The 19,205-nt window shown below is 44.1% G+C and overlaps 1 protein-coding gene across 9 annotated transcripts in view; it reads right to left on the bottom strand.

The window, feature by feature from the left end:
* Positions 1 to 19,205, bottom strand: part of TEAD1 (TEA domain transcription factor 1) — a 267,742-nt gene that overhangs the window by 33,943 nt on the left and 214,594 nt on the right. For all 9 annotated transcript variants that reach the window (XM_065945232.1, XM_065945229.1, XM_065945225.1 and 6 more), the window contains one exon: positions 8,521 to 8,694. In XM_065945232.1, coding sequence (XP_065801304.1) covers positions 8,521 to 8,694 — 174 coding nt within the window. The remainder of the gene's footprint in view (positions 1 to 8,520; positions 8,695 to 19,205) is intronic.

The following is a 19,205-nucleotide window of genomic DNA, read 5'->3' as shown; positions in this document are numbered from 1 at the left end:
TATGTACAATGTTTGTGCATGCACATTAGAAGTCGAGAAAGACACAGGGTTTGTGGGAAGATCTCACTCTTCCTTCTAAAGTCTTTGGAACTGCTTGGAAAATTTAACAAGCTTCTCTTGCTTTTGTCACGTAGACAGTAAATTAGAATGCGGATGATGAGAGGGTAAGGTGTACCCTGAATCTCTACCCTCACAGGAAGAGGAAGTTTTGCATATCGTCAAGGGTCTATCAAGATCCAAAAGCCTAAGATCCTTAAGGGTTTATGACTATAACCAGATTAATAAGTTGATTAACTCATTCCCTGGAAAACTGGGCCTGGAAATAAGCAGACACACACCCCGATGGTGCCACTTCAGTTCTTTTCTTCTCAGGCTTTTCCCGGGGACGGTTACAGAGTGAAGTCAGCTGTGCCTCCATGAATGGGGTGAATGCTGGGCAGTGCGGGCGGACCACATGCATCTGCTTCCCCCCAGGCTTCAGGCTAGCAGCAGCTCTGGGGGGCTCCGTGGCTTTGTATCTCAGTCTGTAACTGCGGCAGGGAGCAGAGTTAAACAGTCCCATGCAGCAAAGAATGGATGGACCCCTGACCTTGGCTTTGTTAGCAACCACTGAGCCAAATGGTCCAGGATGGGAGAGGAAGAGCTGTCAGATGGATTCTTCCATGAGGTTAAGGGAATTCCCAATTTAGATTCCACCTAGATGTCCTGAAGAGTCCCAGGTTAAAAAAAAAAAAAAGTGTCTGTGGTGGGACTGAGGTGAAGGGCCTGCGGGAAAAGCACCGTCAGCTGCTGCTCCCATTTTTCCAGGCTGTCCTGTTCTGCCTTCTGTTCTCAGGGGATTCAGACTCTTTTAAATAATGTGACTGTCAGGCAGAGTATCATTTCCACTCTCAACTTGCACCATTCTCCTGATTCTGTAAGGCCTGGTGGCCACTGGGACCCTCAAGCAACTCTCACTAGGATTCCTGGTCTCCGCACAACCCTTCCCCTGCAAACTCCTTCCCACTCTCCTTCCATTGATTAAATTTTCAAGAATCAGTTCAAATGCCACATCTTCATGAAGCCTTCCAGAAAAGCAGAAAGAGTTCCTCCTCTACCTATGTTTTCACATTTCCACTATAGCCTCTACCCTACAGTGCTGTCATTTATCTGCTGTGTCTGCCATCCCACTCCAGACCCTAAAGTCTGCCTCTTACTCATGTCTGCTCCCTCAGCTTTCTAGTAGCAAAGTAGAGATCAACGAGTATTTGCTGAATGACTCACTGGTGATGTGTATATTCAATGCTAAAGCAAATGATTAAACTATTTCTGTAAGAACCCAAATTCCAGAGAGAGCCTGGAAAGCTTTTGTGTGAATCCCTTGAGGTCTCCCCTCCACTGGCTTTCACTAAATTCCTTGAAAAAGATTAGTCAACAAACTGTCAGATGCCTAGGCTATCTGCCTATACAATCGGAGCTGGCCCAGGGGTAGTTATAGGACCCCATGTACAGCAATTCCTCTAGGTGTACAGAATGAAATCACTCTTCATCTAACAAATTAAAGAAAATAAACTGTTGAGAATCTGCTATATACATTGCACTACATAAACAAGTGTTACTGGATAGGATCCTTGCTCCCTGGGGAAGGCTTACAAAGAAGTTTAGGTCATGGGGCTGGGAAAACAGGAAGGAAGCAATAAAAGACTGCAGTCATTGCAGCAAGTGCTAACAAGCTCCAGATACCATTCTCATGAAATCAAACCAAAATGGGTTGGATGTGCAAGGCTACTAACTACCATTCCCCTTCATCCCTCGACATGAAATATCAGAACCTGCTAGCCAGAGATGATTTAAAAAAAAAAAAAAACAACAAAAAAACCAGACCTGGTGAAGACAATAAGAGAGTCACAGTCTACCAAAGATAATCTATTACATATTAGTCCCAGAAGTACCTCTGAATATGGTGGTGGTTCTTGTTAATCTTCCTTCCACTGCATCATTCCATTATTTCCTATTGTTCGTGTATTTTCAGAGTTTAACACCATTGTGAGATGAGACAGAAGTAGAGTGAAATGAAAATCTTGAACTGAAAGGCCCTTTTCTTACTGATAACAGTTTAAAACATGTGGGAAGCATATTATTCCATTTTGCTAACATCCTTTTCCATGAATAGCAACAGAGACATTTGGTCGCAAATGATAGACTCGAGTCTACAATTCTAGCCTAAATCACGCACAATCCAATTAGAAACAGGCTGAAACTCCAAAGGGGGTCTATTTGGCCAGTTTACATGTGCACCCGATTTCTTAGCCCTAAATAAAGCCCAGTTGTTTTATTTATAGTGCCTGTCATTTTGTCCAACAAATGTGATTTTGTTCCTACCAAGATAAAAGCATCTTCTAAAGGCTGCCTTCTTTCCAGATAACTCTTTTCCATTTCTGTTTTATAATATCTTCTCACATCTACTCTGGCTAGTAAAACTAGTCTTGCTTTATCTTCCTCCAAAAAAGTAGGTTAAGAAAGTTGAATGACTATAAATATACTGTTAATTGTTTACACCGGATGATCATTAATTCCAAGAATTTTAAAAAGCAAAACATAAATAGCCATTGGGTAACTTGGAGTCTATCCTGATTTCTAACATGCCATTAATTGATTTGAGAGAAAAAAAGAAGCATTGTAATTAAATGTATATTAAGAATTTGTCTCTTTTAATAACGATACAGATCCATACAATCTCATTTTTCATATTATTTTCTTCTTTATTATTCCAAATAAAGTTTGAGAGTAAGCCTTCATTATCCTAATGATTCGCTGAACAGTTTTTACTGTAAGGTTTATAAGTAACATGTTAGGAATGTGTGGCTTTCTTTAACCAGTGGTGCCAAGTCTGACACTTCTGAGCACTGTTAAGACTGAGGAGAATTTTGAGGCCCCTTTAAAAATATTACTTTCACTGCATTTTTTATTCCCTTAAGTAAACTACTACTACTTAAGTAAACTATTCTACTTAAGTTAAGAAGGCTGAGCATTGAAGAATTGATGTTTTTGAACTGAGGTGTTGGAGAAGACTCTTGAGCATCCCTTGGACTGCAAGGAGATTAAACCAGTCAATCCTAAAGGAAATCAATCCTGAATATTCATTGGGAGGATGGATGCTAAAGCTGAAGCTCCAATAGTTTGACCACCTGATGCAAAAAGCCGACTCACTGGAAAAGACCCTGATGCTGGGAAAGACTGCAGGCAAGGGGAGCAGGACACGACAGAGGGTGAGATGGTTGAATGGTGTCACTGACTCAACGGACATAAGTTTGAGCAAACTCTGGGAGACAGTGAAGGGCAGGGAGGCCTGGAGTGCTGCAGTCCATGGGGTCACAAAAGTTGGACACAACTGAGCAACTTAACAACAACAGCCACAAAACTGCTATATGGGGCTGGACACAAGCTTCTTTTGAAAGTGAGCTGAGAGTTATACTTGGGTTTCTGTCTTTTAGGACGCATGACTGAATCACACCCACCTCTTCCAGCTTTGGGGACTCTCTGATCAATTCCAAAGCAGCTGACATTTTATCTTAAATTAGCTGCATTGTCTGCCATATCACTGGCAACCCATCTGCATGGATCTCAGTTCTGAAGCAAAGCACAGCTCTGTCCACTTGTGGGTGGACACCTTCCTTTCTTAGAGCCCACAGAGCATCTGATCATTATTTTAAAAGGAAATAAGAAGTATGGTTTTCTGCCAGTGCAAAATACTGGCCTCACTAACCACAAATCTGGTTCCATACTCCTCCTCAATCGTAATAACAATTTCAATGCTGCATCAAACTATATTTTTTCTGAGACACTTTAATTGGGGATTCAAATTTAAGCTACTAGTTTAGTGTTAGTTGCTCAGTCGTGTCCAACTCTTTTCGATCCCATGGACTGTAGCCTGCCAGACTCATCTGTCCACAGGATTTCCCAGGCAAGAATACGGGAGTGGGTTTCCATTTCCTTCTCCAGGGGATCTCAGTATAGTAGTATATACGACTAGTGCAAGTAACTCAACTAAGGTGATAAGGAGGTGGTGAGATGCTTTCTCACAGATTTTTAATGACAACATACCCTCTTTACTGGGTGTATCATAATTTAACCTTTTTATTAGACATTGATAATAAGGCTTTTAATGTGAGTGTGTGTAGGTATACGTGAGTTGGTGTGTAAGAAACCAAGTTGCTTTTTGAAAGTAGTCAAGCAGTTAGTGAATACACCAGGCATAAGCACACACTTTTTTTTGGTATTATTTAATCCCTGGGAGGTACCTGTGATAATTCCCACTTTACACATAAAGAAACTGAGTCATGGATAGGCAGAGTGACTTCTGCATCATGACACAGCTAATCAATGCCGGATCTGCTGGACTCTGGAATCTGTGCTTTCCACTGTGTCTGTGATGGAAGCCAAGGGCACTTCCTGAAGTGAAGCAGCGTCACTTCTTTGTGAAGATCTGCCATTATGGGGCACTCGGGTGTCCATTTACCCGGGCACCAACAGCAGTCTACTGTTTCCAAGAAGTTCAGGTCGGACTCTACTGTGGCTCTGTCATTCACGTGTGTTTCGGCGTCTGAGTCCTGGGGAGGCCAGTCAGTTTTCTGCTCTGAAGCCAGTGGAATGACCACTACATGGCAAAGAGCTGGGCCACAGCTTGGGCATTAAGTGCAGATACTTCAGGTGGACTCAGAGTTTCACCCACAGCAGACTCCTGAGCTGCTCCAGCCTGACTAAGCCCAGGTTGGACATGGAGCAATTAAACATATGAATAAACTAAGTCATCTTGCTGGTGATAACCTGGAGACTGCAGGTACTTTGAGAAAGAGGAGATAGGGAGGAAAAGAAAGGAGATGTGTGGGTAGGACCTCTGTTGAGATGTACTGAATTTACATGAAAATGAAAATCTGTGAAGCAAATTCTAATATGAAAGACATTTTAAAGGGAAGGTTAAGCCTACTTAAGAAACACCCACTGGAAACACCCACTGGAAACATTCAAGCACAGGGAGTCAAAGTCTAATTCACACTTTCTAAGTCTTTAGAGGAAGCCAATGAGATTTCAAACTGCAGCAAAGTGTAAACCTAATTCAAACTGCCTTTTCTCACTTACTGTAACATAGGACTGAATTTTTTCATAAAGGTTAAGTACTGCTAACAATTATACTGAAGCAGTGATGTCTTTCATCATACTCATAGGAGAGTTCAGTTGTAATTCTAATTCTGCAAATCTTAATTTAATAAACTGATATCTAATCTCGTAGTAATTGTTTCTAAATCTGCACATCTCATACCTGCCACTACACTCTAAACATTTGCAAACCTAGACCTCGTTATTTGGGAATTAGTGACTGAAGGGCCCAGTCACAGAAAGCATTTATTAAAATCATCCTCTGTGTAAAATGGAAAATTTTACAAGCAAAAACAAAACCTTTCTAATATCAATAGTTTCCATTCTACTTTACAGTCAAACAACAAGCAAGTTATAAGAAGTCTTATTAACATTAAAAACCAACACTTTAATTTGAAAGCACCGAAAATGGTTTATTTTTATCTTGTCCTATTATTTTCTGATTAATTTTAATTTATTTGGGTAGAACAGCCTCTTTTATATCTTTCACCATAGTGGTTCTCAAACTTTTTCATCTTGGGGACCCCTTTTCCACTCTTAAGATTTATTGAGGGTCTCAAAGAGCTTTTGTTTCTGTAGGTTATAGCTATCAATATTTTCTATATCAGAATTATAAACTGAGAAAGCTTTAAAATATTTAGTACCTGCTTTAAAAATAATATTAAGGTTATTTTATATTAACACACATCTTTTTTAAATTGGCCATACCTATATTTTAAAAAACAAAAATCAGTGAGAAAGGCAGCACTGATGTGCATTTTGCAATACTTAATGTGTGGCTTAATGGAAAATACCTAGATTCTTCTTCTTCTTCTAAATTCTTATTCTTCTTCTGCTTCTAAATTCAATTTGTCATGATTTGTCCTTCAACTTTTGGTTGAAATACCTGAAGAAAATCCAGCCTCACATAAACACATGACTGGGAAAGGTAAGAATATTTTAATAGGCTCTTCAGATAACTGGCCATTTTTCTTTGACACTAAATCAAAACTTGACAAGCAGTGGTTTCTAAAGGTTAGCTGCAGTGTGGAGTCTGAAACCCTCAATGAACTTTTCATACTGTTATATTAAAACCCATTGGTTTATCTTGCACAGTATTAAAAAAAATCACATTTTTTAATATGACTATGGATCCCATCAGAAAAGTCATAAATGTTGGGAAGCCGTCAAGTTCACCAGTGTGGATACAAATTTTCCAAAATTCTTATTTTTATTTGAAAGTTCAAATTTTATCTTTGAAAACAAACATCAGTTGTTCTCCTTGAAGGAGCAGGCAGGTTCGTCGCATCCATTTTCAGTGTGTGCTCTCGGTCTAAGATGTAATAAACTTTCACAAATGACACTCTTGGTTTGACTAATTCTTTTTTTAATTTAAACTGTGCATGCAACCCAGTCTGATTGATCCAAGGCTTCAGCAGTTTTACCCTATAACACTGGAACCATCAGTATGCATATCAGCAGAATTCAAAAAGAAAATAACATCTCAGTGTCATAATTAACGTAGTTTTGATCTTGTCAGCCCATTGATAGTCTACTGAAGAACCCCACTACGGGTCTGCAGGCCACACATTGAAAACTGTAGTGTTACCATATAACTGGCCCCCAACCACCATTCAAGTCATTGGTGGCAGTCACTAATTTAGGAAAAGGAAGTGACTGTTACTGCTTTTTCAGGGTGTCCACATGTATTACCAATCCTGAGAACATTAATTTAAGTAGAAGGCTACTTCCACAATCCAAATTCAATACGGAAGCAAGACAAATGAAATCCAGTTACCATGCAAGGATTAAAAAAACAAAACAAATTAAATTGAATATGTAAATTTTCTCCCAAGGAATTTCAAACATGAATTTTTCCTTAGTCTGTTTGTTCTGCCATTTGTGGAGTTTGTGTGTGTGTGTGCACGCCAGGCACTTGCGTATCTCTGGAGACATGAAGAATGACAGACAGACCCTGTGAGCAGGGTCCTGGGGGCACAAAGAAACCAGAAAACAGAGCAGAGCCACTTTTCAAACGGATCTGATTTCAAGCTCCAGGTCCCCACCTGTCCTTTGTAATCTCTGCATCTCTATTTTCTTAGTTGGATACGAAGCAAATTCCACTTAACCCTGGGAGGACTGGAGGAAAAGCACGTGATGCCTGAGCCCAGCGCACAGCCCACCGCAGGCATTCAACCAGTGTAGCCACACAATGAGTAAGGAGCCTGGAGTTCAGAAAGAAACGGGACACACATCCCAGTTAATTGTGACCCAGCCTGGGAACTGAGGCACTACACAATGCGATGAGACTAAGAGAAAAATTAGTACATTGTTTATGTAAGGAAGGGGTGATAATAAAGAAGCCACCATCTCAAAAGGAGGGCAAGGAGGAAAACTGTACAAAGTCCATCCAGACACACACGAAGGCCGGCTGTAGGATGGACAGGAAGCAAAACACCTGGAACCAGCTCCTTCAGGGCCTTTAAGGCCATGCTGAGAAGCGCAAACATTTGAAGCCATTTTCTTTTTATTCTCGTTAAGACCGAGGAGTTATAAACGCTCAAGGCCAGCAAGTCCTCTGGTCTAAGCCCCCAGGACACACCCCTGACCCCACAGCAGTCCTCTGGCTCAAGCCTGACCAGTGGAGAAGGGACAGCAGAAATCTCCTCGGAGGCTGGGGACAGTCCCAGCAGCTGGAGGAACGTGCCCTTGGTGTCTGAAAGCACAAATAAGGCACGCGATAGACAGAGCCATTTCATATTCTCTCTGACCCTTAAAGTCTTGCAGCATGTCTTTATCTTCACCCAAGTCCCTTCTCTGCCTCGGGTCCTAGGCTCCCATGGAATTTATAGGTCGCTTTGCTTACTGGGCTTTTCTGATGGCTCAGACGATAAAGAGTCTGCCTGAAATGCAGGAAACCCAGGTTTGATCCCCGAGTTGGGAAGATTCCCCTGGAGAAGGAAATGGCAACCACTCCAGTATTCTTGCCTGGGAAATCTCATGGACAGAGGAGCCTGGCAGACTACAGTTCATGGGGTGACAAAGAGTTGGACACAACTGAGTGACTTCACTTTGCTTACTGGACTGAGAACCAATAGAGAGTCTAGTGCCCTGAGTCTGCCATTGTGACTCCAGTCATCTGCGAGGTTTCTTGTCATTGCACAACTGAGTTCTTAAGCCCAAGGGGCCACCTGTCTTTCTCTGCAGGGACGGCAATGTCGCCTGGGTCCTCACGTGACTGTGCCACGTGGCCCGCGTGAGGACGCCCACGGCGCTAGTGTGTGACCCCCTGGCGATCGGGCAGATCAGTCAATGGGAACCCACAACCACTGCAGCTCTGCCCTCGGGTGTAGGACACGACCATTCAGACAAAAACGACTGAAATAACAGCAAGGTCTTACTCACCCAGAATTTTACGAGGAAGAAGGCATTTTGAGGGCCCTTTCCAAACAGTTCCTTTAAGCCACCTTTCTTTTCAGGAAATTTGTCATAAATCTGACGAATGTCCACTGATTCGAGCAATGGGTCACTGTAAGAATGGTTGGCGTGCCCGATGTGCACGAAGAGGTGTTTGTTGTACTGCAAGAAACCAACAGAAACATTCCCATTACAAACCCTTTGGTCAATCCAGGACACAGCCATCTTGAGCTGCCTAAAGAGTGGTGGTTTCGAAATCCTGGAGTTCCTTCTTGAACAGTCTCAGGTCTGTGCCTTTGAAAAGATGACGATATTAAGAAAAGTCATTATAGCTCAGGGTTAAAACAATCATTGTCTATTATTGACAAGGGCATATATTCTTCACAAATGCCTAAAAACGTCTTTTTGTAGATACAGTAGGAAATGACTTGTGACCCAATTACCAAACCTAGAAACAATTCCATCACCCAGTTTCCCCTGATCAATGGAAAATGACAGTGACTGTTTCTGGAGCATTTCATTTACAGTGAAAGCCCAATAAGAAGTATGGGTGGTTCAGCTGATGCCATGACCCAGAAAGCACTTGTTGCTCCAGTTCCCTTAGCAATAGCAAGAATGCAATACTCTGAGCAACAGTACCCACTTACTTCTTCCAGCAGGAATAAGAGAGCTGAGTGTCTTTCTCATATGTCCCCTTAGTGACCAATCTAGTATTTCTGCATGAGGGCTGGTCAGTATGTGAATGTCAGTGCAAAGCTACAGTCATGGGTATAGATCATGGAGAGGACTCACGGTACAAGGCTATAGAGGATCAATAAAAAAAGAACACAAGTTGCTCATCCACAAAAAGTGAATGAAACAACTCAAAACCCTCTCAGGTCATTTAACTAATAAGTGAAAACCTTTTCTTCTCCTTGCTTTGGTATAAGACAGGGTAAACTGGACCACAAAGGAGTGTGGCAAACAACAGGCTCTCAACCAGGCTGCAGCAGAATCACCAAGGAACATTTAAAAATCATCAAAGCCAGGGTCCCACCCAGGCTAAACTGGCATCTCTGAGAATGAGGCCAGGCAACAGTTATTCTTAATACTCCCTTGATGAATTCCAATACACAGCCAAGGTGGAGAACTACTGGCCTAGACCTTATACAACAAACCCCCCATGCCCACCTCTTCTACTGAATAGGCAGTAAAACCGGCCTAATCTGACACCAAAACATCTGGCGTGCAGAGGTTCCTGGGAGCTCAGAACATAATGGGATTCATAAGAGAAACCCATGTCACCATTCTCCCAACAGTCTGCATTCACTTTTCGAGTTTACATTGGCATTTCTCCAACTAGAGTCCTTCTGAGTACTAACCTCATCAGTTCAGTACAGTTCAGTCGCTCAGTTGTGTCCAACTCTTTGCAACCCCATGGTCTGCAGCATGCCAGACTTCCCCATAAATCACCATCTCCGGGAGCTTGCTCAGACTCAACTTCATCGAGTCAGTGATGCCATCCAACCATCTCATCCTCTGTCATTCCCTTCTCCTTTTGCCTTCAATCTTTCCCAGCATCAGGGTCTTTTCTAAAGAGTCAGTTCTTCAAATCAAGTGGTCAAAGTATTGGAGCTTCAGCATCAGTCCTTCCAATGAATATTCAGGACTAATTTCCTTTGGGATTGACTGGTTGGATCTCCTTGCATTCCAAGGGACTCTCAAGAGTCTTCTCCAACACCACACTTCAAAAGCATCAATTCTTTGGTGCTCAGTTTTCTTTATAGTCCAACTCTCACATCCATACATGACTACTGGAAAAACCATAGCTTTGACTATACGGACCTTTGTTGGTAAAGTAATGTCTCTGCTTTTTAATATGCTGTCTAGGTTGGTCATAGCTTTTCTTCCAAGGAGCAAGTGTCCTTTAATTTCATGGCTGCAGTCACCACCTACAGTGATTTTGGAGCCCAAGAAAATAAAGTCTGTCACTGTTTCTCCATCTATTTGCCATGAAGTGATGGGACTGGATGCCATGATCTTAGTTTTTTGAATGTTGAGCTTTAAGCCAACTTTTTCACTCTCCTCTTTCACTTTCATAAAGAGGCTCTTTAGTCCCTTTTCACTTTCTGCCGTAAGGGTGGTATCATCTGCGTATCTGAAGTTATTGATATCTCTCCTGGCAATCTTGATTCCAGCTTGTGCTTCATCCAGCCCGGCATTTTGCATGATGTGCTCTGCATAAAAATTAAATAAGCAGGGTGACAATATACAGCCTTGACATACTCCTTTCACGATTTGGAACCAGTTTGTTATTCCATGTCCAGTTCTAACTATTGCTTCTTGACCTGCATACAGATTTCTCAGGAGGCAGGTCAGGTGGTCTGGTATTTCCATCTCTTTAAGAATTTTCCACAGTTTGTTGTGATCTACACAGTCAAAGGCTTTGGTATAATAAATAAAGCAGAAGTAAATGTTCTTCTGGAATTCTCTTGCTTTTTTGATGATCCAACGGATGCTGGCAATTTGATCTCTGGTTCCTCTGCCTTTTCTAAATCCAGCTTGAACATCTGGAAGTTCACAGTTTATGTACTGTTGAAGCCTGGCTTGGAGAATTTTTAGCATTACTTTGTTAGTGTGTGAGATGAGTACAATCATGTGGTAGTTTGAACATTCTTTGGCATTGCCCTTCTTTGGGATTGGAATGAAAACCAACCTTTTCCAGTCCTGTGGCCACAATTGAGTTTTCCAAATTTGCTGGCATAGAGTGCAGCACTTTCACAGCATCATCTTTTAGGACTGAAATAGCTCAGCTGGAATTCCATCACCTCTACTAGCTTTGTTCATAGTGCTGCTTCCTAAGGCCCACCTGACTTTCATTCCATGATGTCTGGCTCTAGGTGAGTGATCACACCATTGTGGTTATCTGGGTCATGAAGATCTCTTTTGCATGGTTCTTCTGTGTATTCTTTCCACCTCTTTTTAATATCTTCTGCTTTGTTAGGTCTATACCATTTCTATCCTTTATTATACCTATCTTTGCATGAAATGTTCCCTTGGTATCTCTAATTATATTGAAGAGATCGCTAGCCTTCCCCATTCTATTGTTTTCCTCTATTTCTCTGCACTGATCACTGAAGAAGGCTTCCTTATTCCCATAGGGAATATCCTTATATTCTCATAGGGAATGAGAAGTCCCAAATAAAAGAAGGCTGCTCCAAGCTTCTTTTGTACAAAAGAAGTATACACACTGTACAAGCAGTTTGTGTTCTGGCTAAGAGACGAGTCTGGGCTCAGTCTGCTCCAGCCCAAAACACTGTGTTATTTCCAATCAGCCATGGCACTGGGTTAAGTCTCCCCAGCCTCTACACGGGGACAGTGGTGGTGTCCACCTCTCAAGGGTGCTGCAGGGATTCCCAATGAAGTACTGCATATTAAGGCTTACTGGATCACCTCCATTCAACATAGAGTAGACACTCAGTAAATGTTAGCTACTATTATTTCTCATAAAACCTCTCTGCTTTGAGGTTCACAGTGAATATAACAAGTTAAAAACACTATGAAACAGTGTTCAACTTTCTATAGCCTGAAGTTTTCCAAACTTGTTTGGTCACAAAACCCTATAAATGTATCTTGCAGAAGTGCTGATTTACACCCATGACCTGCCACCCACACTGTGGATCCCTGGCCACAGTACCGAAGAGCAGGAGGGCCAACACCCCAGCTGATGCCAGCTGTCCCCAACCACTGCACGTACAAGGAGTGTGGCCAAGACCTAGTACCTTCTGATCAACACCAGAGTCACCTTTACCAAGGCTTCCCAAACCCTCAAAGGTGTCAGGTGACGTGAAAAAGAACTTCGAGCACTGACAAGGACCCCGCCTCTATCCCAGCTGGATTTCAGGATGGACTGAGTCCTGGACACAGACATGCAAGAACAGAATATGCTGTGCTCGAGGGGAACTTCTGAAGCAAAGCAGGAGCCACCATCATGATAGGGAGGTAAGGTTATGGGGAGAGGTGAAGTGCCTCTCTCTGATCTTTTAAAATTTTTCTCAAATGTTATCACATCATCTTTTCAATTGTAAGCAAACCAAAGCCCACAGAAACACCTGGGGCACCGATGCTGAGGCCCTTCCAGTCTCATTTAGAGGGTAAAAGCAGAGAAAACAACACAGGAGAGGCGGGGAACACAGACATTGGTGCAAGGTCCCCAGAAATGAGGACTGGATGTCTTGTGTCTGCCCCTCTGCTGGTCACCTAGTCCCTGCCAGTACAGGAGCAAGAGGCAAAGGCGTTGTTCCTCCACTATCCAAACTGGCTGTGTGTATGTCTATCACCCAGCCCTTATTACTCACCTCTGACTGCAGCAAGTTCCGAGCCCTGCCAGACTCTGAGAGGTACCGCTTCGGTCACTTACTGTGGTGTCTATTGGCACTGAGTTTATGGGAAAGAATGGAATACAAACAGAGCTTTGGGGACATCTATGAATAGAATCTGAATCTGCTAAGCACACCTCACTCCCTGCTCTTCCACCTCCCCAGCCCCTATGGGCCAGGGCAGAGTTGGGGTGAAGTTACGACTCTTTGAACACAGGGACCACAGCCTGGACCTCCAGGGGTCAGAGATCAGGAAAGTGAATGGAAGGTAAAATTTACCATTCTTCAGTGGGCCCACTCCAGTATTCTTGCCTGGAAAATTTCATGGCAGGCTATAGTCCATGAGGTCACAAAGAGTCGGCCACGATTGAGCGACTGAGTCTGTCGCTCAGTATATCAAGGAGGTTTATCTGAAAATCAACATGCTGAGTGCACAAGCACTCTAGAACTAGACAAGAACCTGAAATCTCAGTTTTCTCCTGTGTACAGTGGGGATCTATGACCGTCATATTGAACAGGTTGGAAGATTAAAGGAAATGATACACAGAGGGGGTTCTGGCCTAGAGCCTGGGCATACAAGAAGTGTTCAATAAATCGTAGCTGCTAAGACTACTGTTGTGGCGGTTTATTATGTGAGATTAACTAGATACTGGGGTAGAAGCAAAAGAACTTTCCTGCCTTAGCTATCCCTCCTGCCTAGCAAAGAAAAAAATAAACACAAATAAGCCAAGAGCTGGGAGCAAGTTGTGGAGCCGCATGACTGTTCAGATCCTTGATGATGGCCCACTCCTTACTAGCGGCTGGAGTGCGGGCCTCTTCCCTGCGTCTACAGGAAGAAAGGAAGCCGTGTCTGTTCAGTGTTTGTACAATGTGCTTTCGATACATGTGACCTCGGATAATCCTTGCCTCACAATGGTACTGTAGGCGGGTTTTATTAAAGTCACTTTCACAGATGAGGAAATAGAAGCTCAGGGATGAACAGATTTGCCTGAGGTCACACATCCAGGAATAGTCCCGAAGTTAAGAAGAAAACTTGGATCCATCCACGTCACAGCCCATGCATTTGCTGCACACATCAACCGCACGGTCTCCAGGAGAATATGTAAATGCCTAGATCCTTCTAACTCAGATCTACTTTTTCTGAAAGTTGATTTGAGAAAAAAAAAGAAAAGAAGCTGAATAGTGTTTCCCAAATTCTGAGAAGTGAAATTACAATTTGGGACACACGTAATGACTCAGATTCATCAGATAGAGTCTTCAAAGGCTTCTGTCCTGAGGAAGTTACCTTTGTGCCCAAGTCGCTGAAATGAACTGAGAACGGGCAGGCTGTCTTTGCCAAAGGCAATCAGGCACTGCCTCTCCAAGGCTGGTGACTTGAAACCAAACCCTGACTGCTGGCATTCGAGTAGCTTTATTCCTGCCAAGAGGTGACTTTGTTTCTAAGAATACAAAGGGCTAAAGAAGGCGTCCTGGAGGCCGCAGCAGTGGAACAAACAGACACCCCTCTCTCCTTAACTCAACCTGGACAGGTTCAGGAATCCCTCTGTCCCCACATCTAGAAGGATGAAAAGAAGACATCTATCTGATACGTTTGGGTTCAAATTTTAACAAAATTAAAACCCTAAAAACTCTCTGGTGAGGCCTTACCTCCCATCCTGCCAGATCTCCGTCTAAGGGAAAAAGGTTAGGGTGGAACCTCACTTCTCTCCCTTCTTCCCAAATAAATCCTGTTTTCTTTCCAGCAGTGATGGTTGTCCCAAAACTAATGATGAACACAAAACCAAAAAAGAGCCGTTCTATCCTATGTGGCAGAAAACAAATACTTACACAAACAACAACAATAGCAACAAAAAACAATCCCAAGTGTGTGTGGGAATGTACAAGCAGAAACAGGGCGAGTGTCAATGAGTTACATCTATCAAAGTCTGAGACTAAATTTCCTTCGCATCCAAAGTAGAGGTTAACACTGGCTTGTTCAATTACAAGAAAGTCTCCCATGCGCTCAGTAGACATGCTGATTATCAACATATCAATACAGCAACAGAAAAGGTACTCACTCTGCATATTTCTTTCTGGATTTCATACCTAAAAGGCGTGTGACCTTTCACACACCTAAGGTCCATTATGTACCAGGCACTGTGTCAGGCACAGGGAATCCATGAACTAATAGTACAAACAGCGTGTCTCCTCGAAGAACCTGTATGGAGCCAGTTTTTTGCCTCTGCAGTCAGAACCATTGGCCATCCATTAAATATATGTTCTCAAAGATTTCTATAGAGAAGATTGGGATAAGGACAGTGAACATTCCCTTTCCTGTATATCAAATGATTTTGTCAGCACTTACCTGCTCTTTTTATATGGATGCCCGTATTCTCCAGCACTAAACACATAGTGTTATTCATTAACAAGGAGAACATATGTGGAATTTACCTTGAAAATGTGGACAAAGGTTCATAAACTTAAGATGAAAACCAAGTTATCCATCACATGTGTGAACAGAACACACTCCCAGATTTGTCAGGTTTCAGAAAATTGTCCTTCCTCACAACTATTCTCAGATAGCAACAGGAGGGTATGTTCTTATAAAATGAGAGAGTAAAACAAAAAAGACGGGAGATGAAGCGGTAGCACAGAAGCGGTAACACGCTGGACCACAGCTGGGCTTCTGACCTGGACGACAGCCAGTCCAGGGTGGACAAGGACCTAGAAGCTGGAGGGCTCCTAAAGGGGCTAGAGACGGAGTCCCTGACCTAGCTGACCATCGGGAGAAGAGTTTGAGAATTCCATTAGACACATGGGGGATGAGTCTGTGTAGGTATATACAAACTGAACAAAGGCAATGACAAACCTTAGGAAAAACAAGTTTTAGGATCAACAAAATGACTTTCATAATAAAAATACTAAGTGCTAAACCAAAAATTGTGAAATAACCATATTGCAGGGGTGGTGATAGAGGTTAGAGGGGTCATGAGCTAAATTCAGAGAGTTAAGTCCTGGTCTTCCACAGTAAGAAGTCAACAGATAAGGTCTCAAATCATGGACCGAGATAGATAGTGTAAGTGCGTTGCTTAGAAATATGGAGTGAATATACAAATCAAGGGCTGAAAGGTTGCAGGCAGCTGTCCTAAGGAGGACTGGGAGGAGTGGGGGAGTGGGAGATGGAGCAGGGCGGGCAGGGTACAGCTGCTTTTCTTTAAAGGCCATGCCTGGGGTTTGATTGGGCTTACACATGAAGCACATCTATTACTTTATTAAATTAAATAAGCAGCCAATCCAAAGCTATCCCGAACCATCATGGAGTTTCGTGAGGAAAGAACTATAAAGGGAAACAAAAACACACACAGTCGTGCTCCAGGATGTTTATTCTAGTTGGCCGCAAGTTCCCTGGACCCAAAACGAGGGTGAGGTCAGAGCCTTCCTCCGGCTCAAGACACTCAGGATGACTGAGCAGGAGCTCGGACCCCTGTCTGCCTGCAGGGTTCACCAGAAAGCCTGACACCGCACCGGGGCAAATCCTACTGGACAGAGACGACCCCCACTCAGCTGCCCCTGCCACAAATCTAATAGACAGATTCCCATTTCAACTTGGGGAAACGTTCATTTTCTTCTTTGATTGCATAATCCCTCCAGTTATTCTTCACAGCAGTTGTAAACAGTGACAAAGGTAAATGTAATCCTAAAATCTCCACAGAGTGACTTGCAAAGGGTTATTTAGCTACCCTGGGGGATTAACAAAGGATGTCCCCCCCTCCTCTAAGGTGGTTCTAAGAGGTCACTTTCCTTCCTGGTCTCTGCCTCTCCTTCTCTCTGCTGCTTAGGGAAGTTGCCGGGGGCAGGGGGGCGGAGGGCCAAACACTGGACTCAAGCACCAGAGTCAGACGGGGTCTGGGTCTGAATCCTGGCGCCGGCCTTGCTTCCTAGCTGAGTCATCTGGGAGGGTGCTTCCAGCCCTCTTCACATCCGTAATCCAGGGATAATAATAGTATCTACCTCGAAGGAGTGTCACGAGGCTTAAAGGAGATCACACATGGAAGATCCGCAACGCTGGACCAAGCATGCAATTCTTCATTATTATTGTTGTTGCTATTATTATTTCCCCCAATAGTCATGATGTGTCTGTACTCCGGGTGAGATTACCTGAAATTATGGCTGTTCCTCTGACTGTATTAGGTCCTATACTGTAAGGCGGCTGGGGTGCAGGTGACATGCACTCAAGGCCTTGAGGGATCTGGCCCCTGAATTTCTCCCAGCGAAGAATGCAAAGTCTGTCCTGGCAAGTGGGGCTGGGGCAGATGAGACAAATCAGAACAAACAACTCCCAGAAAGGCCACTAGGGTTTAATTTTCTTTTCTCTCTTTTTTTTTCCCCAAAGAGCTGCTAATTCATTCTAATCCAGAGCCCTCTGATGAGGCAGTTCACTTTTTTCTGCAAAAGGAAAGGAAAAGCCCTGAGAATCTGCTGGCACTTGGCATCTCAGAGGCTCCCAAGGACACGCCCCAGCGCTGCACTACACAGTCTGAACTGAAGATGGCGGTGTTTCCCTAAACTTGTTCCAAAAATTCCAAGTATTTGAAGAACGCTGTAAAACCTTAAAAAATGACTGCTGTCAAATAATACCAGGAGAAAAATTATAATCCACTTAGGAATTTAAAGAAACCAAGACAAATAACTCATGTCAAGGGATGCTAATGTACAAGTTGAAACAGGACAAGGACAAATCACCTACATTTGCTTCCTGTTAAGTTCCTGCCTGGACAGTCTGCTCAGACGCCCCCCAGAGCAGCCTGGGCAAGCTGCGATGACCCCGGGGCCCTACAGGGGCAGGCAGTGGCTGCAAGACCAGCCAAGGGAAGTGACCTGCGTCTTTGGCACCTGTCAGGGTAGGAGGGCTGGGGGGCTTGCTCAGGATCCAGCAGGCTCTCTCCTCAGCTACTGCTCAGAGGCACCAGCCCTGCTCTGGCCACCTGGCCCCGAGGTGCTGGTCGCTCTTTTCCCTGTGCTGTTCCCAGAAAGAAACATCACTGGAAACAAGGAACAAATCAGTCCTTCCTTCCTGGACCTCTCCCCAGGATCACCAGCTCACCCCCACCTCCCCATTCCAGCACCACCTCCATAGAGCGGCCACTGCGCTCTTAGAAGGGAGTCTTCCGCACACAAGTGTAGCTGTGAGAACCCACTGGCTGACTGCAGGGACCGCGACCAGGAAGGCACGCGGGTGGGGTGCTGACCTGCCAAGGAAAGCAAGTGGAGCCTGGCTGGGCCTCTGTGAAACGCCCATAAAACCCAGCTCTCCAGATGCTTTCAATTGCCTCATCCCCAGATGGTCATGAATAAAGAGATGAGCGTCCAGAGAAGCATGGACGGCAAACCACCCACCTTTGCTACGAGAGGGTGCGACTGGCATGGACAAGCTGATGGGACAGCTCGCACGTCATGCAGGCCAGGGCGACCACAGCGACCCGTCACCTCCAGCACCAGAGAACCCTCCATCTCCTATGTCCTACTGGAAGGCAACGCTTGGTAAAACGTAGGAGAAAAAGTGGGGAGAGGCATAAACAGGGCACAGCCAACCATCAGACCCGCTGCAGTCTTCCTCTCTCGACCGGGAAGGACAGATGTGCTCTCAGACCATTTATTCTAAGCACGTGGTGCATACATTAAGAACCTGGGTTGGAATCCAGGCTCTGCTATTTCTGGGCTGTGTGTGGCCTGAGGCAAGTTGCCTAACCTATCTGGGCCAGGGTAGCCTCATCTGCACACAGAGATGACACCTGGCCTGCTTATCTCATGGGCCAATGGGAAGGTCAAATGAAACAGTAAATAAGACAGTTCTTTGTGAGCCTTAGGAGCTCACAGATGCTAGTATGCAGGTTAATCATTAGTGAGAGTCACACACAAACCATGAACTGGGGGAGAGAAAGAGCCTCCTTTCTGAAGGACCAGAAACCAAATCTGCCCAAAGAGCTGTTTCCCGTGAAGACTCGACCCTCCTCTGAGAGGCAGCGACTGCCTTAGCAAGCACTGCGGGGCTTGGAAGCTCCCCCAGAGAAAGGAGAGGATCCTCCCGGCCCATCATCTAGAGCCTAATAGACCCTGCTTCTGATCTCACCTCTCTGGTCAAATCCCCACACAAGCCACCCAACTCTTCTTTCTGCCACTGGTCTCACCAACGTCCTATCTTCTGAGTTGCCCTGGTCACCTTTTCCAAACCAAAGGCAGCATCTGTGAGATCTGACAAAGAAATTGAGTTGATCTGTGAACTGAGGCCTTTGAAAGAAGCAAAAAAACATGAAATCATTCTTAGGCCCACATTTA

The sequence above is a fragment of the Muntiacus reevesi genome, chromosome 9, assembly GCF_963930625.1.
Source record: "Muntiacus reevesi chromosome 9, mMunRee1.1, whole genome shotgun sequence".
Classification (NCBI taxonomy): domain Eukaryota; kingdom Metazoa; phylum Chordata; class Mammalia; order Artiodactyla; family Cervidae; genus Muntiacus; species Muntiacus reevesi.
This window is presented reverse-complemented; position numbering and strand designations above follow the sequence as displayed.